This window comes from Oryctolagus cuniculus, chromosome 8 (assembly GCF_964237555.1).
Source record: "Oryctolagus cuniculus chromosome 8, mOryCun1.1, whole genome shotgun sequence".
NCBI lineage: Eukaryota > Metazoa > Chordata > Mammalia > Lagomorpha > Leporidae > Oryctolagus > Oryctolagus cuniculus.
In genome coordinates, this window is record NC_091439.1 from 77,349,956 (window position 1) to 77,376,056 (window position 26,101).

Here is a 26,101-nt window from a genome sequence, read left to right on the forward strand (position 1 = left end):
AAAAGCATAAAAAGAAATCCAGGACATCCATGAAAAGTGACTGTCAATCCGACACAGAAATCCTCAAAGTCACTACCAGAATTTGTGAGCGGTGGAAGAATCACCTTCTAAGCAGAGTATTAAGTGCACTGGACTCCCTGCACCAGCCTGCACCAGAACCCTGAAATGCCAAGATAAGTAAACCCTTTACATTTAAAATCTCTAATCTCCTCTTTTCTCTACTCCCAGTGATATCTGTCTGGTTTTTAACCCATGTCATTTCTCACCTTGAACCTCGCCAGCCGTCCTCTCCTAACCAGTCTACCACCAGCCCAGCCTCCCTGTTCTCACATTAACCAAAGCGGTTCACTCCTCTGCTGCTGCCCTCTGCTCCCTCACTAGGCAGGAGCCACACCGACCTCCTTCTGCGCTTCCAGAACCTCAGGGCCTTTGCTCGGCTGTCCCCACCGCCCAGAGAGGCCGCCACTCCGCTCGTTCCACGGCCTGACTACCTGACTTCCTCTCTCTGTGAGACGCAGCCCACACGCCATCTTACAAGGTTCTCACACAAATATCCCCTACCCACCCGGAGTCAACCCCAGTATCCGCTATGTTCACGCCTTGTCTGTGTCGTTTCTGGACACGGTTCACTAATGTTCCACCCTTGTGTACTTGTCGGGTTTCTCCCTTGCCTTCCTAACCAGACCGCAGACGCCACCGAGGCAGCTAACATGAGTGTGTGGGGCAGGACTGTAGGGCCGGCGCCTCGCGGGGGCCTGGCATCCCGAAGGTCCTTCACCCCCTCCCCTCAAAGGGAACTCAAGATGCTTGTTGGCCACGACGAACGCTGCGCTGCGAATTTTTCAAGGCAGAGGCAGTGAAACCCCAAGCCCTTCCAGCTAAGCGTAGGCATTCCTGGCCTCGGTCCCCGAGCTGTCACAACCACCGCCCCCTCACGACACACTCGGCTTCTCCACCCGCTGGCCGGTCACCAAGCGTCTCGTCCCCACCCACCGTCCAGGCGCGCCCCATCTTTGGCCGGTGCGCCTACCTCAGGAGGGTGGGGCGCCTCCTCGAGCAGCTACTGGCCGACGTAGACGTCGCTCTACCGCGCGCGGCTGCCAGTCGGCGCAGTCAAATCGCAGCGGCGGGGAGGCTCGTTCCCAGCGGTAGTTGTGATTGGCTAAGGTGGAGGGCCGACGCGCCGCCTCGCCAAGTGCGATTGGCCGGAGCTGCCGTCAGTCAGCGGGAACACTTCCCTTCGCTCCCTCTGGCCCGCAGCTGGTGAAACATTTTCGAGAATTTCCAGCAGACGAAGCAGTGAGTGGTGCTTTCGATTGCTTGCTCCGGAGATCGCAAGACAAAGGAGACGGCAATCTTATTTAACGAGCACGAAAGCCCCTGCACTGCCCTCCGTTAGCTCATTGAAACACTTCCAAGGGACATAGCCATCGGGAGGTAAGAGCCCGGAGGGTGCCATTCATTTATTTCTGCCCACCGTTTATAATATTACTTATTGGCGGCCCAGGGGATGAAGAGTAAGAGGAGAACGACTCCCTGGTTTCACCTCTTCAGCCTCCGAGCCCCTACGGTCGGTCTCCGGCAGCTGTTTTCTTCCCTTTCCAGGTCAAGAGCGGTTTTTTTTTTTTTTTTTTTTCAGGGTGGGGCACACCCTGGCAGCGCTGCGGGAAGCGGGCGAAGGGCTCCTTCCCCGATCGCGCTCGGCCTTGAACTTGACCGCGAGCCGGCCAGGTGAGGGGGCCGCCACGCGTGCTCTGTGCGACCCGCCGGCGAGGATGCTGCAGGGGTCGGTGCCACGGGGACGCCCCGGGATCAGCGAGGCGGGGAGGCCGGGGTGCAGCTGTTGGCGGGGCGGGGGCGCGAGGCTGTGTGTGCTGCCAGGCGTCCAGCAGGGCGAGCCATCCAGCCCCGGGCGGGCGCGGCCGGAGGCCAGGAGGCCGGTGCCGAGAAGGATGCCCTACTTGGTTTGATGGCAGGACAGGGTGGCAGTTTGGACGGGACGGCGCTGTCATCCCAGGCCCTGCGGCTGTGGTGATGCCTTTTTAGCAGACGCTTTTTGTAGATGCCGGAATTCGCAGGCGGTGACCAAAACGAGGCTAAAGATAAGAGGATGGGGGAGTGTGGGGGCTCTCTGGGGCTGCACCGGGCTTTGTGAGCTTCGGGCCGGAAATATGCAGCCCGGCCTGGTCTTTGCTCAGCGCTCTTCGTCCGCCAGGGCAGGGGGAAAGAGCGAGGCTTTCTGGCGGCTTCAGAGTGAGCCATTAAAGGAGAGCGGCCGGTGGCCAACGTCTGAGGGAACGAAAGCGGTGCGCGGTGCCGCCGTGGCCGGAAGAGGAGCGGCGCGCGCGCGTTGTGTGTCTGTCGCCGAGTGTGGTGCCCATTGTGTGGTGAAATGGCTCCGGGGCGCTGGGTTCTCTCGATGCCTCTTTCTTGCAGCCTGAGCCGCTTTTCTGCGGATGCCGGCGGAACACGCCGCACCTCCCGTGCCTGGGGACTCTGAGGAGAGCCGGGCCGGGGCCCATGAGGTGGGATGTTGGGATAGAAGGGAAAGGAACGTTCTGAGGTTCCAGGTTGGGAACGTGGTCTGTGACTTGGGGACCTCATGAAGGCAGATGTTTGCAAAGGCAGCGAGGGCATTTTAGGTAGGAAGGGTTCCGCAGCTCTGTGTGCTGTCCGCCCTATTCACACATGTCAACATGGACTTCTCTCCCGCAGCTAGCCTGGTACCATGTCTTTCCTTTCCTCCTAGCGGGATACGGGTAAAGAAGGCATAGAGTCCAAATTTGCTGAGATACATTCTGGAGATTTCCATCCTATTTGAAGTGTTCAGAATGCTCTGGTTGCTTTTTAAGGAGTGTTGAGAAAGAAATAGTTAGCTTAAGAATATTAATTGGTTAGTTAATTACCTTGGGTAATTTTTCAATTGTGGAAGTTACCACTTTATAGTACCACTTTATAGTAATAGGCAGATAGGCATTGTTTTTTAAAGATTTTTTTTTCTAGAAGAATACAACCTAAGCAGGTTTTAATAGTGCCAATCCTTAGAACTCCTGGAAATTTTGGCATGGGCTTAAAATGACAGCAATGAACTGCCCTTTTGACCTGGCTTTCGGTGCTGAAGTGCGGTTAAACCTCAAATCCCTGTGCACCCTCCTGCCAGACACACAGTGCCTCCTGTTTCCAAAAATAAATTTGGACAGCCTAGGGTGTTTAAACCATGGAGGAATTCTAAAGTGGGAGCAAGAAGAAAACATAAAATTGGCAAAGCAAATTTGTAGCTGTGTAGTTGCCTTTTTTCACTGCTTCCTTTTACTTTTAAATGAGGGATATAGTTCAAAAGTTTTTTGCAAACCAAATGCATTTTTTTTTCCATCCTAATGCTTTTGACCTGGGGCTTCCCACTCCTGAGATGAGGTTTGTCGCCAGTACTCACTGAGCATCTCTATGCATGCCTTCATGGTCTTGCAGTTTCTTCCCATTTAAACCTCTCTGCTGAGGTTCCCCTTGTCAGTCAGTCGGGATGGTTAAACAAACTGTTTCCTAGCCACAGGAGGAGGAAGATGGGAAAGGCATGGTTACACAAATCAGTATGGAAATGGTGAAAAGAAAAGGTTTTTTTCCCCCTAATATTGATGGATTTATTTAGTTGGGAGGCAGAGCCGTAGACACACACACACACACACACACAGAGCGACACAGATACACAGGGGAGAGAGAGAGACAGACAGAAAGAGAGCCTCCATTTGCTGGTTCATTCTTCCCAAATGGCTGCAACAACTGGGACAGGGCCAGGCTGAAGGTAGGAGCCGGGAACTCCATCCAGGTCTTCCACATGGATGGCAGGGGACCAAGTACTTGGGCCATCCTCCTTTGCCTTCTCAGGTACACTAGCAGGGAGTTGGATTGGAAGTGGAGCAGCCAGGAACTGCCCTGGTGCCCACATGAGCTGTCAAAGCCACAGGTGGCTCAATCCACTGCACCACAATGCTGGCCCCAGAGAAAGTATTTTCATGAGATTATTTATTGACAGTACTAGAATGTGTACATACTTTTGTGAATGTATATACATGAGTATGCATATCCATGTGTCTTACAGATTCACCTGAATAAATTCTGACACATCAAAATTTTTAAATATTTATTTTATTTATTTGAGAGGCAGAGGAAGAGAGATCGAGACAGAGAGATATCTTCCATCTACTGGTTCACTCTCCAAATGCCTGGAACTCCATCTGAATCTTTCATGTGGGTGACAGGGACCCAAGTACTTGGACCATGTTGTTGCCTCCCAGGGTATGCATTAGCAGGAAGCTGGAATCCTAAGAGGAACCAGGACTTAAGCCCAAACATTGTAGATAGGAATGCTGGCCAAAGGGTATCTTAACTGCTGCATCAAATACTCACTCCTACATTTTAATTTTGATTGGGAAGTAAAAACAGATTTGGAGAACAGTTTTTAGGCTGATGTTTTTCCTTTTGTTGTATATTTCAGGTTGATTATGTAATCGATGTTGCAAGGATTTCAATCATTTTGTTTTTTAGCATAGTGTTTAATATTTTTACAATGGAATACAATGTGTGACATAAGGTACTTTTAGTTCATTTCACTCTCACTGTCACACTTTTGTGTATTCAAAGAGCTTTTCAGTGGAATGACTTCCATCAGCATGACTTGAGTTCCAAAGATTGAATATGATTGTTCAAGTGGCTTATAAAAATAAGCAAGCTTTGATTTCAGATTGATAGATTGACATGAGTGCGCCCTGCTTACTCAGAAATATTCTTAGTTTTCAGAATGATAAACTCATCCCAATTCATAATTACCGAGCTGGCAAACGAAAGCAATTCCTTGCTTTGTCAGTTTGTTCTCTGCTAATGTGTGGTAGGTCCCCCTACCCCATGGGGGGTGGCAGAGGTTTTTGTTGTTCCCATCACAGATTCTATTCCTCTGCTAGGCAGTGCAGAGTCATTTCCATGGGCATCCGGAGAGCTGTGGAGCCTAGGCGATCCAATTCCAAGTTTGAAATCTCCAGAGGAAACTTCTTGATGTTCAGGTTTACTTCTGTATTCTTTAGCTTAGGAACACAGATTCTCTTTGAATTGTTTCCTCTTGAACACAGAATGGAGTCATATACTTCAGTCACACTGAACATAGAAAAGAACTTCTGGGGTTTTTGTTGTTTTTCATCTTCCCTCCCCAGTCTCCTTAGGAGCCCCATCCCTAATTCTGCCCCTTTTTCTTAAACCACTTCTTAAACAGAATCTCTTTGTGCCGAAGAGACCTAGTTTTGTACTATTGATAAACTACCTCTATAACTAACTCACACTTCATCTGTGCCAGTAATGTTGCTCAGAACAGACGTTTTCCTGTATTCTGCTGACTTTCTGAGATGATTCTGGAGATAGTCCCAGGACTGAGGCCAAGTCGATGATTGATTTTAGTGAATGCAAGCCTAAAGAAACTTTCCAACTTGAGTTTTATCTCATTCTTAAAAAATGTTTCCAGTGGATAGCTGTTTTCCACGAAGAATGCATTCTATTTTATCATTTAAAAAATTTTAGAGAGGAGAGAGAGAAAAGGGGGGGAGGGCAGGTATCCTAGAAGAGATGTGGGAAAACTGTATTCAGTATTTGTAATTCTAGTACTCTTATTGAATGAATGTACACAACTGCAAAGTAACCCAAGCCTGACTATGGCATGTATGCTTTAAGCTGAACCCAGGGGAGTAGTAATTTGCTACAGTATCTGGTGCATTCTTCAAATATGAATGTACTTTCTAATAAACATTTAAAGTTTTATTTTTTCTTTATAATGCAAAACTGCTTTGAAATTATTTCCATCAATAATTAGTGCTTCTATGGCAGGTGTTACAGCACAGTGGGTTAGCTGCAATTTGGGACACCCAAGTACCAAATCTGAGTGAGGTACGATTCATGGCTGCTCCACTTATTGCTAGTGTGCCTGGTAGGCATCAGATGGCTCAAGTACTTAAGTCTCTGCCACCCACACAGGGGACCCTGATGGAGCTCCTGGCTCCTGGCTTTGGCCCAGCCCCAGCTGTTGCAGACATTTGGGGAATGAACCAGTGGATGGAAGATCTGTGTACGTGTGTGTTTCCTCAATTTCTGTGACTGTCTTTCAGATAAATAAATTTTAAAAAAAAATTTCTATTATCTGTGAAATTGTATTATAATTTTCCGTTTCTATATAAGAATTTACATATAATTACTGATTCTGGGTAAAAATAACCTTGAATGAGATGCAAAGGAACAAACACCTTTTTTTTTTTTTTGTATTTGAATGTGTAACTTCTCATTAACTAGAGATGCTCTCTCTCCTCCCCTACTCCAATTTTGTCATAAAAGGAAGTGAATTTCCTTTTTATACAGATGATAACCATCTTTATGGCCATTTTTATTCTAAATCCTATGAAGGCAGAGCTCATGCATTTTTCCTTGCTTAAATATCTAAGGATGTTCTCTTTTGGAACCTCTTCCTTTCTCTTGAAAGCAGTAAGGCCTTTCTATGGGAACCTAGCCTGGTTTCCAAAGTTCACTTACAAGCAATTGTTTGAAATCTTTAATGCATTTTCTCACAAATGCCCTCAAACTGAGTTTTATATGTGTGTGTTTATACTTCTTTGATACCCTCTTTTTACCAAGTTCTCTTTTTTATTGTGAAATAATCCAAACCTACAATTGGGAATAATATAGCACCTGTATTCCCTCCACCAGCATTATCAAATCTTAATATTATACCATTATGGCAAGTTGATTCCTAACTCATAAATAATGGAACAAAGTACTATTGAGATTAATTTCTGCTTAGAACCTTGTTTGTATGGAAATTGCCAGAAAGACAGCTCTTCCTGCAAGAGTGTGGGACTTTTCCCTGATACATTCTGTAATGCCAAGAGAGTCCTTAGGGTTGAGCTTGAGAGAAGAGTCTACAAGTAGGGGTGCCAGGTAATAATTTTAAAGACACACAGTTTCAGGTGTGGGTGTGCTGCTAGAATTGGGGGAAAGGAAAGCTGCAGGTGCAGAGAAAATGCATGGTTCATCTGCTTAAACCTCAGTTGTTTGTCACAAATGCAGTGACACCGTTTCCTGAGACCTCTGCACCCAGCCCTCTCCATGAGAGTGTCTCCCACAAAGGCAGCATAGGAACTGGCCTATGGGTGTGTTTGCATGAACCGGTTTACATTAACCATGCAGATGGAAAATGAAGTATGTTGAGAAATCGTCAAACAAAACTCAGATCCTAAATTGTGTCTTTACGAAAACTTGGCTATTCTGTGTACAAGCTATTGTAAATATTCTGTGAACCAGTTACTTTTCCTTTTATTTTTAGCACTTTGGTGCTATCGTTAATATTTGCCCCTACCTTTTTTCAGAGCAGTGGAATTAATGAGAGGAGGAATATTTATTTCTACCCGTGTTGTATATTCTTGCTAGGCAAAGTGTGGCCTGAAGATCAGCAGCTCCTATTACCAGCATCCCAAGATCCACTTCATATCCAGTGAATCAGAATTTGCATTTTAAAAAGCACCTCCAATGATGGCATTTTAAAAAGCACCTGCAGCTTTCCTTTCCTCCAATGATGGCAGGTTAAGCTGGAGAGACAGGTTCAATCAAAAGTGCTCCTTGTCAGATTTTTGTTTTTACTGTGAATGGATAAGGCAAATGGAGCCATTTTTCATCCATTGTTATGAAAATCGGGCTTTTGGGTGCCTACAAAGTGCATAACATAAGTATAGTAAGTATTTCCTGTCAGGCCCAGATGGCCCTTGTTTTTGGTGCTGATATTCAGTTTGGCTCACAATTGCTGACCAAGCCCTCCTTCTCCCCAGGTACATCATTCTCTTGAAGACGGTCCACTATTGTCTGCCAACCTCCGCCTCTGTACTGAGTCCCCTGCAGCTGAGTGATGTCAACAGCTGCCTTAATCACTTTGGTTAGAAGTGGCGGGAACCAGGTGAGAAGGAGAGCGCTGCTGACCTCCCGCCTGCTGCAGGACGAGCGCCGCCTGCCGGCCACCTGCCACAGCTCCACCTCAGAGCCCAGGTGTTCTCGATTCGACCCGGACGGCAGTGGGCGTCCGGCCACCTGGGACAGTTTCGGGATCTGGGACAACCGCATTGACGAGCCAATTCTACTGCCCCCCAGCATTAAGTATGGCAAGCCGATCCCCAAAATCAGCCTGGAAAACGTGGGCTGCGCCTCGCACATTGGCAAACGGAAAGAGAATGAAGATCGATTCGACTTCGCCCAGCTGACAGATGAGGTCCTGTACTTCGCTGTGTATGACGGGCACGGCGGACCCGCAGCCGCTAATTTCTGCCACACCCGCATGGAGAAATGTATTCTGTACGTACCATGACTCTCATGAGACTCATTACTCATTACTGATGATCATTGCTGCCTCAGAACGTGTGTCTTGGGTGGGTGGTGCGGCCAGTGGTTTATGACCCACTGTGGCTGGCTGCTCTGCTGCTGACCCAGCTTCCTGCTAATGTACCTGGGAAGGCAGTGGATGATAACTCAAAATCTTGGGCTCCTGCCACACACATGGGAGACCCAGATGGAATTCTGGGTTCCTGGCTTTGGCCTGGCACAACCCTGCCTGTTACAGACATTTGGGGAGAAGGGAGCGAACCAGCAGAAGCTCTCTGTTTCTGTCAGCCTTTTAAGTAGATGAAAATAAACACACACACTCAAAAATCTTTAAAATACATGTCTTAATTCCCTGATGAAAGTAGATTCTGATGACCAGAATTTACAATATTTGACCCGTGATCATTTTGAGTGAATGGACGTAAAGTCCAGGAGTCTCCACAATGTTCATGGAAAATGTGTATTATGAAAAAAACTGTGCATGCATTTCAAAAATTTTTTGTACTGAAATAAACTTATCTTTTACTTCCATTTATGCATGAACGTGTTGAAATGCCTTATACACCAGCTAACCTGTGAGAAGCATTTACTCCTATCAATGCAGAGCCCATAGACTAGCTCTGAATACTGGACTTGCTGAAAAGTAACTTTGGATGGTTGGCATTAGTCGGGGGTGAGAGTGCATTTAATGCTGGTGTTTGGAGGACTTTCACTAGTTTATGTACCTCTAGCTAGTATTGTTGAGGTTCACACTCTTGCTAGAATTAAAACAAGGGGAAAACATGTGACGGAATTTTGACTATGTGTAATTCCTTGCCTTCCTGTGTACTGCAAGGTTGATGCATACTACTGTTTATCAGTTGATTTGTGCCTATTTTACCTCATTCCACAAAGAACTCTGAGGTTTAAGTTTCATATGAAGGAGTTCAGTGTCTCCAGCATTGTGGTCTTTATAAAGATTCATTCTTTAAGGATAGAGATCTGGACTTTAATTTTTGTGCTCTTAAAAGCTCATCACAGTGCCTGTGATTTGGTACCATAAAAGCTCAATAAACATCCCTAACTAGTAGCTCTTATGCATCTGAAAGGCAACTCTTGGGGTCCATTGAGTTGAGGGACTTTGCTAGACAGAGGGACTGTGACAAGAGAAACCTATGGTAAATGACTGGGGTTCTCTTTTCCTCCCCACAAAGGGATTTGCTTCCTAAGGAGAAGAACTTGGAAACTGTGTTGACCTTGGCTTTTCTAGAAATAGATAAAGCCTTTTCGAGTCATGCCCACCTGTCTGCTGATGGTATGTAAAACAATCACATTTTTCAGAGTCTTGGAGTCAAGGAGGGTACAAAAGAATTCATTGAAGTCCTTTAGGGGTGGGCATTTTAATGTATGCTTACTTGTGAGGAAGTTTATGTAGAAATGTTCTTACATAGTCACTGGGAATGCTGTTTGGAATCCAAACTAATGTCAGTTTTCATGTTTGGTTACTTACTGTATGCAAAAGAACTCATACTACCAGAGGATTTGGGGCTGTTTTGTTTTGTTTTTGAGGCATCTGCTGAAATACTCTGCAGGGAAAACACATTTATCTAGGACACTAAATGTCCAGACAAGAAGAAAAGTGCTAAAAGATCCCATGTAAGAAGGAACAATGGCTAATATGCACTAGTTTGTATAATTACAAGGAAGCTATTTTGCCCTCTCTTTTTTTGAAATTTATTTTATTTATTTGAAAGAGTTACAGAGAGAGGGTCTTCCATGCGCTGATTCACTCCTCAAATGGCTGCAATGGCCCTAGCGGAGATGATCAGGAGCCAGGAGCTTAAAAAAAAATGCACTACAGAAATGTCATATTCACAGTTTTCAGTTGGACTGCACAGGAATAGAAATTTTCCCCAGTTCACAGACAAGAAATTGAAGTTCAAAGAGAGTCAAAGATCAGTTCAGAGCTAGAGCTAGGGCTGGGATTTTCCTGACACCCAAAGTGATCTCTCACATTGATGTTTGATAACGAGGAGGAATTGTGATTGTAGGATGGCTCTATTTGCCATTTTTTAAAGTAATTTTTAAAAAGTCTATCTTTTAAATCTGTTTTTCCATGAATTTTTTTTTTTAGAAGCAGAAATAGAGCATGCTAAAAAGTGAACTTTCATCCACTAGGCCACTCTCCAAATGCCCACAACAGCTGGGAACCCACTTTAGGTTTCCCATATGGATGATAAGAGCAACAATTACTTGAGCCATGCTGTTGCCTCCCAGGGTCTGCAGTAGCAGGAAGCTGCAGTCAGGAGCAGAGCTGGGAATCAAACCCAAATACTCTGATCTGGGAAGGGCAAAACGTCTGCCTCTACTTACCATCTTGAGAGGTTTTCCTGCTCTCTCTCTTTCTCTCTTTTTTTTTTTTTTTTTTTTTTTAAGAGAACCTTATCTTATCATCACAGTCCTCAGCAAACATTACACTCCACCCTCCCGTTTTGTTCAGGGATTTATTTAGTTTGTAGGTGAGTTAGGCCCATTTTTCTTTTCTTCCATTCCTTTGGACTTTTTTCCCCTCTCATCTGGTCCCTCACCTTTAAGAAGATAGGAGTTGAAAAAGGGGGGATTTCACGCATAAGATTTAGCTTTTGTTTTTGAGTAAAACACAGGAAGGAGAAGAGGAAACAAAATGCCTTCTGATAGTTTCATTTTTGTAACTCTCTGAGTTCTGGTATGCTCTTATCTCATCTGTAACCAGTTTGTCTGTGAATGGGACTGTAGCTCACACCTGTGAGCTGTAGTGCAGGTGCTGAGCCCCAGCTGTTCTGCAAGCAGCTGCAGCTTAGTGCAAAGGTTTTCAGAAGAGAATGTTCAAGAATGTCAGGATGTGGCCAACAATCTAAGACATTAACCCTTCATGGGTGCAGCCAGGAGATAATTAAAACAATCACTGGTCGATTTGGTGTAGGGTATGAGAGGGAGTTTTGAACTAGAGAATTTATTTAACTTGCATATCTTAAACTTTCTAAATTTGGCTTTGTCACATAAAGCAGTTTACACACAAGTTACAGTTCTTTACACACAAGCAGTTGTGTAAAGAAATCAATCATAAAATAATTTTTAAACATGAAATTAAAACATTATTTATTCCCTCTGTCATATGCTTTGAGGTAATAATCCCAGAACTTTTATAAGATATTTTAATTTTCATTTAATGACCATTTGTGTGAAAGTATAGTGGAGCAGGATAGAATGATGTCTAGTATGCTACTAAAAATCTCGTAACAGTGTCATTAGATACTATTTTATATTTGTTGTTATAAGTCTATTAGTATGTGTTTTTTAAGTTAATGTTTTGAGAATATTTAAAAATTTATTCTTATTAAGTTACCAAAACTTTCAAAGATGACAAAAATTGCCTTTAGCTATTTGGGGCTTATTTTACGAAATATGTTAAAAGTCACTAAAGATAGAATGTTGTAATGTTGAACTCTTCAATTTATGGATTTCCAAAATTGTGTCATTTCAGAGTTACTTAAACTTTTAAAAAAGTAAATTTTTTAGTAAGAACTGAAGCAGTATCAGTATTATAAGAGTGGATAATATTCCTTTTGGTAGATCTGTAGTAGACTCAGCGCTAGCTAAATGCAGCTGCGTGGTTAGTAGCCCACTCCACTCTCTCTTACCTTCTCTCTTCTTTTGGCATCAGACCACTTTCTGTCCCCTTAAACCCTTCCTGTGAGATCAGGATGGCTTGTTTCTTTTTGAATCTCCAGTGGTTGGCACCCTGCCTGGCATCTGGAAGGTATTCACTATTTGGACTGAACTCATCTCTACTACCTACTCTTTCTCACCACTTATTATAATTTATGCCTTGATTATTAAATCAAATGTAGCTCATTTAACCCAATTATTAATAAAATGGATGTATTTTAATGAGTTGTCACTCCTAAGCAAATTTGAGTTCCGAGTAGCAGACACCTGAAAATGGATGATCAAACCATAGGCAAGAATCACTGATGGTAAAATTTTAGGTGTAGTGGTTAGAATGCCCCCACAATTATTTCATGCTAACTTTCCTAAGAGAAATAAAGTGACAATAAAACATCTCTTTTAGACTTCAGTGCCACAGCTGTCACCTATACCTAAACTTCTTCAGGCTGTCTCATTAGCGGTTCAAATGTTTACTATTTCAGTTTTAGCTGGGGATAAAGAGAATAAAACCAGAATGCCACTTATCAAGAAACAGAAGTTTTCTGTACCCTTAAGTTGCTAGCTGTTTTTATGGATGTGTTGTCAATGCATTTTGAATTTGCCCTTTTTTTTTTCAGATAGGTAACGTTATCACCTTCTTTGACTTGTTCATATTCAGTTTGTACCAGCAATGTGTATTTTTACAATGAATGAAACCCATCAGTGGATTCAAGGATACCCCATCAGTCTGTTGTTTACAGATAGTCACTTAAAAACAGATCAGATGGTAGAAGACTTAGATTATAATCCTATATATCCTGTAAACTCTTCAAAGTGTTTCTAGATTGCTTAAGCTTTGAAAGCAGCAAAGCTGCCCAGGGGACAAATGGATCAAAAAGAGAAGACTTGCTGCTCTGACGTTCAGAGTGGGAGACATTGATGGACAGCATTGTGAGTCTCATGGGAAACTTTCACACTCTTTATATTATGGGACTTTGTGGAAAAACTAAAGTACAAAATATTAGGGGTCTAAATGCAGCCTCTCTGAGTGCCCCTTTTATGCTGGGAGCAGCCACTGGAAAAGCCCCAGGGACAGCGTGGAAGAGGTGGTCTTATTGTGCTGCTACTGCTTCAGCTCATTACTTTGCTGTCAGTGTTGATGAGTCACCCTGACTAGAACACTCATTTTGAATAAGTATTGAAACTGTATTGGTTGATGCATATTGTTTACATAATTGAATAATTACTGGGGTTGTTATACTTTGAACAATTCAGCTTTTACTGTTTATGTTGGCATTTAAAATCTTGATCATATTTCTTTTATTGTGTCGACCTGCAACACTGGGGAAAAGAGAGAGAGCTGCAGAAAAATACCCGTTGTGTGAATTACATAAAATGATAAAGCTACTTTAGAGTGTAAGAGAAGTAAACTTAAAGTAATCATTCTACTTCAAAAATGCCTTCTAGATACTAAACCCCCACATGAAGCACCATTAACGGATGTGTTACTCCTTGTCTCTACTCTAGAGGTGCTTTATTTCTTGTTGTATATTTAAGTTCTAATAATTTGGTGGTATATTGTAGTTCATACCCTCTCCTGTGTGCTGCTTATCGGACACAAATTACTCAGCACTAGAACCCTGAATTGACCCTTTTGATATTGCTACAATTCTGATACCCAGCAAACTTACAGTACATTTTCTGCAACTCAGTTAAAGTACTGATTTGCTGTGTTCAAGTGTACACCAGTGTGTGGGAGTGTATACACATATGTATGTTTCACCATTGATGATTTTTGCTACATAGGCATTTGCATATCATTTTTTTTTCCTACCTTGGCTTTCACAAAAACTAGGCAAGAAGTGTTATTCTGTGTTGAGAAAACAGATTCAACTACAAAATACCATCAACTTGAGCAAACCGAGTTCTGAAATCATTGATTTGGCATCTCCTGGAATATTATGTACATTTGCTAGTGACATTTTCACCGATAAAAACCCTTCCCCTTATTTTGCAGCTCTTTCTCTGCTCTCCCCTATGTTGCAGGTTTGTAATGTTTGAGCACAATTCCTGGGTGAATTTCCTATTTGCCTCTGTGCGTGTTATTTGTGGCAGAGAACTGTGCCTGGTCAGCAGCTCTAGACCTGGAGCCCGTGGACACTTATGCTGGGCTTCAGTGGAAAGAGAGATCTGCTTAATTTTGTCTCAGGTGAAGGAGTCCAGCGGTTCCTAGCCTGGACTACTGGAAGGCTCCCACATCCTCTTTGTCCCATTAGTTGAGCTGACTTGCAGTAGAAATTGTCCAGTGAGTGTTAAGAACTTATTGAAAGATGTCTTAGTTTTATAGTTTTGTTATTAGGGCAAAAAGTGAGAAATTTTACTTCCATGTTAAATGTTAAATGAAAATAAATGCTGATTTAATATTTATATTCTTAGATGCTTAGCAAACCAGAATCAATAGTTTTGAAACCTTTCCCATAAATCCTGGGATTTTGGAACTGTGAAATTGGGTTGGTAAGAACTCAAACTCTTCTTAAATTTTTATATGGCAGAGCCATGAACTACAAGCCTGAACAACTAAACTTTCACTGTGAAATTTTAACTCTTTTTTTTTTTTGTCGTGTGGCCAATTAAAATCTTTTGAAAAAGCTGTTGCCAACAGTCTTAAGGAAAGGGGAAGGATATTAAATTCCCTTGGCAAGTAGCATTTGAATAAATGCCTGCATTCTCTTGAGTGGCTCTTTAAATCATTTGAAAATATTACAGTAGGTTAAACTGCAAAGATTCCTTTTGTTGTAAAGATTTTGTTGTTGTTGTTGTAAAGTCATTCATTTGAGTAATCTCAAGACTTAGCAATTGTAATACAAACATCACTGATATTTAGGCCAAAACATTTATGTGATACAGTCACAAATGCATAAACTATTTTAGCATTGTAGAGATTACTACTTTGGTACAACTGTTCCAAAATCAAGAGATAAATGGGAGGATAGTGCAATATAAATGCTAATTCTCAGTAAAGTAAATTCAGCATGTCTATAAAAAGATTAAATAGTTTATTCATGCTTCTTCATTTTACTTTTCTGATTAAAGCAGGCATTTTAATATACTGATTGGAAAATCTTTTTATGTGTAAATTATATTGCAAAATGCATTATTATTAAGTTTTTGAAATTGTCTTTAAAAAAAAGTTGGAAACATTTTCAATCAATCAAATCAATAGCACTTCATTTTCCCTAAATCTACCTTTAAAGTCAAAATCATCATTGGATAATCACTTGAATATTTTATTTAGATACTTTTAAAGAACTGACAATGTTACTGACACAATACCTGCTTTAAATAAGTTATCCTTTATAATTTCTTCCACTTTGCTTTATTTTTTAGCCTATAACTTCACTGTAGTTTTACTTTTGGCAAGGCTCAATGCACCTTAAAGTTTCTAACATGGGGTAAAGAACTTAGATGATACTGTTAGAGTAAGTTAAAGGCAAGTGCAAAAGGGCAATTTGACTTTGATGGAAAACAGTGAGCCCAGTAACCTTGAATTTTGTTTGTTGTCAGAGAAAACTAATATTCTCAGACTACTTTGGGCCCAGGCAGCACCACCGGAGTAGCACTGGCAATGCTGTCCTGCACTTGGAGACAGACTCTTTGTATTAGAGTCTTCTGGAGCCAGGGATGATGAGAAACCAGAATGAATTTCATTCCCCACTCCATAAATTTTCTGCCAATGTAATGATGGCTATAACTTTGGTTCTGGTCTAGGGAAGACAAAGATAAACAAAAAACAATGTGAGCTTTTTGACTATTTTAGGATTTTTTTTGGTGAACGTTTGAATAAAAAAAATTGTTAAAGGAAAGAATATAAAATCTAGCATATGAAGAGCAAATGGTATGCCTGTGGCATGTCTCACTTAGCTTTTTAACTGCTAATACTTTCACAGGATAGGAATCAGAAATGGAAGAGAAAACCTTCCAAATCCATAAATCACAGAAAAGTCGGCTTGCCTGGATGGGCTCAGTAGACCACATCCATCCTCCCATTATTATCCAGTCTTGTTAAGTTGAATTGTTTTACAAATAGAAATGTCATTGTAACTGTAAGTTCAAGCCAGCTCCACTTTCTGTGAATAGAAGCCATTTAGGGGCAGTGATGCATTGCTGACTAAATTAGGTTAGCAGCCTTTTCTGTTTGCATGGAGCCTTGTTTCTGAAATAGATAATTGTTTCTTTGCATGCTGGTAGTCACCTAGTTCATTTGCATTTTATTTGCATAGCTGTAGTTATATTAGAATGATACATTCCAGTACTAGTTGATCATGCTTGCCTTTTGTTTTGCAATAAAAATTCCATATCCAGTCCTTCGACTGTCACTAACTTTTTTTTTTCATACCATTTGTAGCAAGCATTCTGACCTCTGGGACTACTGCAACAGTAGCCCTACTGCGAGATGGTATTGAACTGGTGGTAGCCAGTGTTGGGGACAGCCGAGCTATTTTGTGTAGAAAAGGAAAACCCATGAAGCTGACCATTGATCATACTCCAGAAAGAAAAGATGAAAAAGAAAGGTACCACTACCCCTACTTGGTCATTCCATGGGGATGGTGTTTGTAGTTCAAGAAGTGAAGTTTTGCATCTCTAAACTGATGTCGTTTAAGTGTCACAGTGACATGGTTTTCTGTGGATCACATCTCCAGTCTTGTAACTTTCCCTTCTTCAGGATCAAGAAATGTGGTGGTTTTGTAGCTTGGAACAGCTTGGGACAACCTCACGTAAACGGCCGACTGGCCATGACGAGGAGCATTGGAGATTTAGATCTCAAAGCCAGCGGAGTGATAGCCGAGCCAGAAACAAAGAGGATCAAGGTAAGGAAGGAGTGAGGAGTGCTTGATGCACACACAAAGGACAGATGCAGGATTGTCTTCAGCTGCAGGCTCCCTTGCACGCTTCATGATCTTTCATGGGGAGTAATTTAGGGGAGGAAGGCTTTTCAGATAAAATACGACTTTCCTGGCCTAATGGATGAGAAGTCTTGGGTTTTTGTTTCTCCTGCTGAGGAATTCTCCTGGCGAAATGGTGCTGCTGCCCTTCCCCACCTGCACCTGAGCATGCGGTGTCCTCTCAGCTCGGAAACTGACCTTGACTTCCCTTTCCACCAACCTAAAGCATGGCCCTCCTGAGTTTCTGTGGCATTTTTACCTGCTACAAGTCAGTGCCTGGGTACTCTAAACTGCCCCCAACACATTCCAGTCCAACAGCTAACACATCCTTCTCTGAACCACCTAAGGAAGCCAGCTCTAGGACCTGGCATAGCATAGTGTAGGCTTCCAATAATGCCAGCCACTGTTTGCCTATTAATTGCACCAGGAGTTTCTTTTATTTTTTAAAACATTTTTATTTGAAAGGCAGAGTTGGGGGCTGGCGTTGTGGTATAGTGGGTAAAGCCTGACTGGCTCAGCACTGGACATTGTGGCCATCTGGGGAATGAACCGGTGGATGAAAGATCTCCCTCTCTCCCTCTATAACTCTTTCAAAATTAATAAATCAGGGCCAGCGCCACAGCTCACTAGGCTAATTCTCCACCTGCGGCGCCAAATTCTGTCCCGGTTGCTCCTCTTCCAGTCCAGCTCTCTGCTGTGGCCCGAGAAGGCAGTGGAGGATGGCCCAAGTCCTTGGGCCCTGCACCCATATGGGAGACCAGGAGGAAGCACCTGGCTCCTGACTTCGGATCGGCGTAGCACGCCGGTGGTGGCGGCCATTTAGGGGGTGAACCAACAGAAAAGGAAGACCTTTCTCTCTGTTTCTCTCTCTCTCACTAACTCTACCTGTAAAAAAAAAATAAAAAACAAAATAAATCATTTTTTAAAAAAAGGAAGAAACAAAGAAATGCAGAATCAGAGAGGGAGAGACAGAGAGAGATCTTCCATCTACTGGTTCACTCCACAAATGAACACAACAGCTAGATCAGAGCCGGTCAGAAGCCAGGAGTCAGGAGCTTCATCTGAGTCTCCCACATGGGTACAGGAGCCAAGCACTTGGGCCATCTTCCACTGCTTTCCCAGGTGCATAAGCAGGGAGCTGGATTGGAAGTGGAGCAGCTGGGTCTCCAACCAGTGCCCATATGGGATGCTGGCACTGCAGGTGGTGGCTTTACCTGCTATGCCACAGCGCCAGCCCCATGAGAGGTTTCATGTCCCATAGATATTACACTTCTGTTCACTTTATTTTACAAATGCCTGTGTGTGGTTTACTGTGTGCCAGGCTCTGTTCAAAACAGGTACCGTTGTCCCCACTTGGCAAATCTAAAAACATGTAGAGATCAACTCATCTCTGCTTACCAGGCATTAACAGAGGCTGGAGCCTGGCTCAGGAGGCAGCACCCTTTAACCACCTCTCAGCATTCGGCTTTCTGGCTTCGTCCTTTGTGGCACTACTAAGTAAATGTCAGGTTTATCCTTGGTGCTTGATATTAAATGTTGCTACTTGTACCCTACATGCAAACTACATTTTCCTACAGAAGTTTGCCTACAGCAGAACAGATTAAACTCTTAGAATTACCCAGATTACTCTAAGGTAGAGCCTGGTTTCTAATCCTGTGCATTTGGTTCTGATTGCAGCTGCACCATGCTGATGACAGCTTCCTGGTCCTCACCACAGACGGAATCAACTTCATGGTGAATAGTCAAGAGATCTGTGACTTTGTCAATCAGTGCCATGATCCCAACGAAGCTGCCCATGCAGTGACTGAACAGGTGATACAGCAAAGCTTCTGCTAGGAAAGTCTCAAGCAAAGGGGGGTGGGGGATGCGCAGAAGGACAACCCCAGGCATGTGGTCCCAGTGCAGACTAGAGTGGCCACCACACGTTCGAGGTTGCTTTGTTTCAGCTTGAGTGTCAAATGGTGAATATTTTGATTCCATGGTATCTTAAATTAGCTCATGTTTTATAATTCCTACAAGTTGCTAAGTAAAATTAATGTCAACAAAACATGCTGGACACTATTCTACTCATATAAATTAATTCATGTAATGACACAAATCTGAAGAGACTGAAGCTATTATTGTCCCTTTTCACAGATGTGGAAAACTGAGCTACAGAGGCTTTGAATGCAGTCAGGTTCCCAAGTCCAACTACTTAACTGTTAAACTAGACTGCTCCCAGTAAATATCCATTTTAAGGAAAATTATAGCATAGTCAGCTTCTGGTTATTAAAAACAAGAGTGTTCAAGTGGATGTGTGGTGTGGCACTTGAGATGCTGAGTAAGACACCTGTGTCCATGTCACAGTGCCTGGGTTGGATCCCTAGCTCTGGCTGCTGACACCAGCTCCCTGCCAATGCAGACCCCAAAGGTGGCAGGTGATGCCTCAAGGAACTGCATCCCTACCACCAACATGGGAGACCTGGGATGAGTTCCCAGCTCCCAGCTTCAGCCTTAGCCCAGTCCTGGCCATTGCAGGTATTTGGGGAGTGAACTAGCAGATAGGCGCTCTTCTCTCCCCATCTCTCTGACTCTGCCTCTCAAAAAAAATAATTAAAAATTGATGGGTGTGTGAAAAAGACAAGGAAAAATACAATGTGTGGATGGGTTGTGTGTCAGAGCTAAAATTTGAAAGTTGTGTTAATATTCAGAAAAGAAAATGGAAAATACTGTTTTGATTAGCTGTTCTAAGTTATAGACATTATGGATCATTAGAGGCATGCTTTAATCCAACACATTTCCCCATTTTTACATATTTAATTAAGGAGCAAAATCCGGCCCAGACTTTTAAGTGCCAGTATTTGTAATGAAAACATAAGACCTTATTTATTTATTTATTTATTATATGGAGTAAGAGGCTCCTGGCTCCTGGCTCCGGATCAGTGCAGCTCGGGCCGATGTGGCCATCTGGGGAGTGAACCAGTGGAGGGAAGACCTCTCTGTCTCTCTCTGTGCCTCTCTGTAACTCTGTCCTTCAAATAAATAATCTTTAAAAAAAAAAAAAAAAAAAAAGGATGATTTGCTTGAAAATAAATGGGCAAGCACAATTCTTTTTTTTTTTTTAAGATTTATTTATTTATTTGAAAGGCAAAGTTACAGAGACTTAGAGGCAGAGAGAGAGAGAGAGAGAGAGAGAGTGTCTTCCATCCTCTGGTTCATTCCCCAGATGGCCGCAACTGCCGAAGCTGCGCTGATCTGAAGCCAGGAACTAGGAGCTTCTTCCGGGTCTCCTATGGAGGTGCAGAGGCCCAAGCACTTGTGTCATCTCCTACTGCTTTCCCAGGCCATAGTAGAGAGCTGGACTGGATGTTGGGCAGCCAGGAATCGAACTGACACCCATATGGGATGCCAGCACTGCAGGCAGCAGCTTTCCCGCTATGCCATAGTGCCGGCCCCCATGCACAATTCTTTTTTTTTTTTTTTTTTTTTTTTTTTTTTTTGACAGGCAGAGTGGACAGTGAGAGAGAGAGACAGAGAGAAAGGTCTTCCTTTTTGCCGTTGGTTCACCCTCCAATGGCCGCCGCGGCCGGCGTACCGCGCTGATCCAATGGCAGGAGCCAGGTACTTCTCCTGGTCTTCTCCACTGCACTCCCTGGCCATAGCAGAGAGCTGGCCTGGAAGAGGGGCAACCGGGACAGAATCTGGCGCCCTGACCGGGACTAGAACCCGGTGTGCTGGCGCCGCAAGGCGGAGGATTAGCCTAGTGAGCTGTGGTGCCTGCCACACAATTCTAATGCATGAATTATTTACTTGGTTGCTGTGATGTCTACCTTACCCAGTACTAAGTGGAGTCCTCATAAAATGGAAGTAATGGGTCTGATTCCATGCATGAACACTTCTTGTCTAATTTCAACTGTCCATCTTGTAGGTACTTTTGTGTGTGTTTTTTTAAAAAGTTTGTTTATTTATTTGAGAGGCAGAGTTACAGAGAGAGACAGAGAGAAAAAGGTCTTCTATCTGCTGGTTCACTCTGCAAATAGCTGCAACAGCTGGAGCTGGGCCAACCTGAAGCCAGGGACCAGGAGCTTCTTCCAGGTCTCCTATGTGGGTTCAGGGGCCCAAGCACTTTGGCCATCTTCTACTGCTTTCCCAGGCCTTAAGCAGGGAGCTGGATCGAAAATGGAGCAGCCAGGACACAAACCAGTGCCCATAATGGGATGTTGGCACCGCAGGCAATGAAAATTTCAATGACTACAGCAAAGTCTTATCTTACTTGTATACCATAATTGGCTCAACATTTCCCCTGATCAACAAATTTAGTTTCTGACCATTTTTTCATACTGCAGGGGGAGCACTGTAATAAATATGTTTGTATCTATTTGCCCTCCAAATTGTCCTTCAAAAAGTTCATGGAAAGGGACTGGTGTTTGACTTAGCAGTATATAATTTTTTTCGTAACACACATTTTTTCATGAAATTTTGGAAGATCTCTCATGATAGCGATTCACACTTAAACTAACATGGCTTGGATCTTGTTTTTCCAAATTCTTATCATAAGCTTTGTTTTTTGCCTCTTCAAAAGCAGAAAAGTCAAATTTTGTTATTTATGTCTCCATCTTTTTTTCTTGGTTATTAAAGTTAACCATTTCCATACGTTTGTTAGCCAGTTGTATTTCTTGTCTGTGCAAACCTTTTTCCTTCTGCCTATGCCTTCTCAGTGTGTTTTTGATTGTGTAAGAACTTCCTATATATTAAGTATTACAGTGCTTTGATATTGTAAATGTTTTCTTTTAATCTGTAAAACCTTTTCTTCATTGAAGCTTTTTACAACAGATATTTTTATCAACCCCTTCCTTCAAAGTTTCTTCAGGCTATTAAGTCTTTTGAAACACATTAGATGTTAAATGACATCCTAAGCACTACTTACAATGCTGACTGTATCATCTGCTATTTGAAATGGTTTGTAAAATTGATTTATAATTCTCCTTTAGAGCATTTAGTTTATGCTCACTTTTCTATTTTGAACCATGAATAATAAACATTCCTAGTCCACTGGAGTCACTCTGCCAAGAATGTCGATAACAGGGATGTTTGGGGCCACCTGGTATTCCATGTGCAATTTAATAAACCCTGTGGGCACTGATGCAGCAGCAAAGACTCACCAGGTGCTGGGACATAGTTGGGCTATGAGTGCATGAAAGCCAGTGTGGCTCTTCAGAGGATCAATGCTTTCTCTGCAGAGACTCTGATTTCCGGTGTTTTTCTCTCCTTCCTGCCAAACCTCGTAGGCGATCCAGTATGGCACTGAGGATAACAGTACGGCCGTCGTAGTGCCTTTTGGCGCCTGGGGAAAATATAAGAACTCTGAAATCAACTTCTCCTTTAGCAGAAGCTTTGCCTCCAGTGGGCGATGGGCCTGATTGCTGGCCAGGACTCCACGATTCTGTGCAACACTTTTTAACTAAGAATGTCAAGAAACTGATCAAATCACAAATGCTGTCTGTACCAGTGACCCACCAGATCAGTATACAAGTCAGTGTAAACCTAGTAACTATTTGCATAGTGATTTTTTATGAATAATCATATTTATGATCAACTGTACATGCCTAGTACGCAAATAACTATAACCAAGCTAGTGTGAGCTTCTAAGCAAGCAAATGAAAAGTGGTTTCAGTACTTTCAGTGAGTGTTCAATTTCTAATCATTAAGACTCTTAGGCAGCTATTTGTTTCTATCGATTATTTTTGTTCTTAATTCATTTGAAAGGTTCTTCAAGTTCAACACTAGTCAGTTTGAATTTTGACGACTATTCCGTGTACTGGCTGCAAGTGTTTATTTTTGATAACTGTGCCAAGGAGTAAATGTGAAAACTGAGTTATCTATTATCATATTTTGTATACTAGGCCACTTACAATAACAGTAATTGTGCAGCAGAAATCGATTCAGATACTATATTGCCAAATCATGCATATTTATAAACAGTGCATTTGTGTATTTCAACTGCATCACCAGAGTCCCCCTTCCCACTCAATCCTATTTTTCTGTAATTGTAAATTTTATATAGATTTGACTCTACTATCAGAAAAGAAGACACAGGCTAAGGGTCTTCCAGTCAAAATTATACAAAGTTAAATACTGTGGTATCAAGTATTTTGTATAGTTTCCAAATAAGTTGGTGTTCTGTGTTTTGTATATATGTTTATATCACCTTTTGTATAGAGTAAGCAAGCTGGCTAATTTGTTAGTAAAAAAAATACCACATTGACCCACAGTCCCATAGACAAAGCTTAAGGTTTATGTCTGCTCTTTGCTCATTTCTAAGACTTACAAGGAAGGATATGTCTGAAACAAACATTAAAACTGTGTATTTCAGCTTGTTATATATAGCTTAGGCATGTGAAACTATTTACCTGCATGTAAGTTTGCTGTTAAATGTGAATTTGTACATGTATGATTGGAATGATATCTACAGTTTATTTCTGCAGACTCTAAATTTGTCCCGTGTGTGTGGGTGTGTGTACATATGTATATTTTGGAGTAATAAAATTAAAGGGAACAATCTTGCGTAGCTCCTTCACCAGTTAACTATCTTTAAATTATTCTGTATTTAACTCTGAAGACTCTTGATAAACTGAGGCAGTTCTGTTAAGTGCAGAGCCAGTGGTTATCAGCAGGTGAGGAAACAGATTTTAGGAGATATTTTGTGGCACATAATTTGTCTGGAAAACCCAGGAACAGGGCCAGAATCTTGATGCTACATTTCTAGATGGTCATTTGCATATAAAATAATATGATAAAAATAATGACTCCTAAGAATGATATGGAATTTTATAGTAGAAACAAAAGAAAAACAAACCAAAAGGAGAACTTTGATAGAGAATGTACTTTCAACTCTTTTTTCAGGATTGACTTTTTTTCTTTTCTGTAAGCTTCATTTTTAGGTTTATTATAAGAAAGAGGGCCCAATATAAATGCTCATGCCTTTTCACCTATGTGAGAACAGAAGAAAATAAATTTTCAATTTTCCTGCCATCTTAAACAGGAATGTCATTTGAAAAAAAGTGCTAAATATTTCGATTTTTTTTTTTCAAGGCATTTAGGTGAAAGGAGGAAAACCATTATGGGCAGGAAGATGTTCTCCTGCTCACTGTCTGTGAGGCCAAGAGCCCAAGCACAGCTGGGAATTGGCTCGCTCTTTCCAAGTCAGGTCTTCCAACAGAAGTGTGGAAGCCACATTTAGGAGTTTGGAGAATTTCTAACCAAACAAAGGAAAGTGCTAAAGCTCCAAGATGACATTCTAAAGATGCAGGTTTTGGTTTTGTGTGAAATTTTCACATTGCCATCCCTCCCTCCTTTACCTTAAAAACTAGTTAGGAGTGATGTTGGCATGTTCAAAGGACTGAGGGCCATGGATGACTGCAGTGGTTGCCAGTTCTGAGGAAGGGGAGTTTGTAGGAGGATGACTGGGGTGGATCTGAGTAGGCTGCACCTGGAAAAGTGAGTTAACCTTGACAAAGCATAGAGCATACTGGTGTTTATGGGTTTTCAAGCCATAATGTTAAAGTACAATTTAAAATGTAGATTATTAAAATCTGTAAAACATAAGCATGTGTGTCTTAGGTTTCTAAGTCTATTACTAGAAATTATGCAAATAGTAATAAAAAGAAAGGACTGCTCTATATATAGCTGTTTCATTGTAACTGTGAATTTCCTATGTGGATATAAGCATGGTATAAATTATATTACTGTAATAAAACACATTGATTGTATTTATGTTTTCCTTTCATTTATATGTATTATGTAAATCGTCTTTCAATATGTGTTGCCGATGTTTATTCATTGAAATAGTCTTAAAATTGTTATAATATTTCACAAGTATAAATTCTTAAGTAGCTTACATATCCAGAAGCAAATGTAGGTCTACTCTCATCAATTATTCACTTGTTAGAGACCTTTATGTTTCCTACGTACTTCAAGGTCATGAATTTTTCTGTAAAATAATTTATTTTGGAGGGATCAGTTTTGATTCTATGTACCCAGTAATGTGATGTGAGCCTTCCCTATGTTCCGATGTTTTAAAAATTACTTCCAAGAATTATTAACACATAATCTAAAATACAGAAATTATTTTTTTAAGTAAAACTTTATTTGGGGAAAGAATTTAGGCAGAAAATGAGTAGGCCTATGCTAGATCTTTAGTATCAGACTGGACATTTATTTCCTTTCTAAAAATGGGCATAGATTTAATTTCATGGTAACACTATAGTAAGGAAATGCTTCCAGATAGGGGGAAGTGAAAGTCTAGTATTAAACAGTTAAACACATGCATGTATTTGTGCTTTCCTTTTAATACTGCAATGGTTCATGTATACCCATGTCGGTTAATAGTGACATGAGATTTTGATTGTATTGCATTTTATGTGTTTATAAGATTCTGTTACATGCATGATTTAAGCAGAAATAAAAAGCCACATCTTTTCAGTGAACAAACCAAGTTGCAGTGGTTGACCTGTTGCCTTTGGCATCCAGGTTGAGACCAGCTGACTCTCTGGCAGCTCCCCTTGGTTGTTAGATGGTCCATTCATGGTCACACTTAGTGTTCTGGGATGGGAAATCATGGATTTCTTCCATCTCCAAGAATGACTCAATCTGCATTGGATTCCAGAATGGAATTTAGCAACTCAGTGCATCCTGAATTAATTTCTACTGAAGTGCTCTTGTGTACATTTGTTTTAAAATTACAGTACTCCTTGGGTGTATTGTGCCTTCTACAGCAAGTTGATGTAATTGCTTTTGTGATCATTGTTTTATATATATATGTATTAGAATAACTATGAACAGACTAAAATCTCATTTCTCAGTGTTCAAAATATCCTTCTAATAAAATACATAATTAAACACTTTAAAATACAATTGTGTTTATTTGGCATCCAAACTGTCCAACATTTATTATGGATGTGGTCCTGTGAACACTACAAAAGAATGATATCAAAGAATCAATGAATAGTTGGACATTTCTTTCAGGAGCCAAATTCTGGCTGTTTGCAAAATTGATGTGAAGAATCTTTGGGGGGAAAAGGATACACTCTTACCTATTCAAATATTTTCGCTTCAGTCTA

The 26,101-nt window shown here is 41.8% G+C and overlaps 1 protein-coding gene and 1 long non-coding RNA gene across 5 annotated transcripts in view; one reads left to right on the top strand and one right to left on the bottom strand.

Annotated features, from left to right (window-relative positions):
* The first annotated feature begins 1,043 nt into the window (after positions 1 to 1,043).
* Positions 1,044 to 25,890, top strand: PPM1K (protein phosphatase, Mg2+/Mn2+ dependent 1K). 3 transcript variants are annotated; one of them, XM_008267615.4, is made up of 7 exons: positions 1,044 to 1,437; positions 7,851 to 8,367; positions 9,588 to 9,688; positions 16,466 to 16,631; positions 16,784 to 16,928; positions 18,681 to 18,815; positions 22,271 to 25,890. In XM_008267615.4, the coding sequence occupies exons 2-7, from the start codon at positions 7,928 to 7,930 to the stop codon at positions 22,400 to 22,402; spliced, it is 1,119 nt and encodes a 372-aa protein (XP_008265837.2). In that variant the 5' UTR covers positions 1,044 to 1,437; positions 7,851 to 7,927; the 3' UTR covers positions 22,403 to 25,890. The 3 variants fall into 3 exon arrangements, with proteins under 3 accessions (XP_008265837.2, XP_002717053.2, XP_051675540.2); XM_002717007.5 differs by having other exon boundaries at positions 1,266 to 1,731; XM_051819580.2 differs by lacking the exon at positions 1,044 to 1,437 and adding an exon at positions 1,925 to 2,525.
* LOC103350759 (uncharacterized) overlaps positions 2,705 to 26,101 on the bottom strand; it is a 90,527-nt gene continuing 67,130 nt past the window's right edge. The window contains exons 4-5 of one of the 2 annotated variants that reach the window (XR_011378350.1): positions 3,434 to 3,540; positions 2,705 to 2,843 (exon numbers count right to left, since the gene is read on the bottom strand). This is a non-coding gene — a long non-coding RNA (uncharacterized lncRNA). Of the gene's footprint in view, positions 2,844 to 3,433; positions 3,541 to 4,127; positions 5,599 to 22,144; positions 22,327 to 26,101 lie in introns of those variants that run through there. The other variant, XR_518666.4, reaches the window with a different exon arrangement.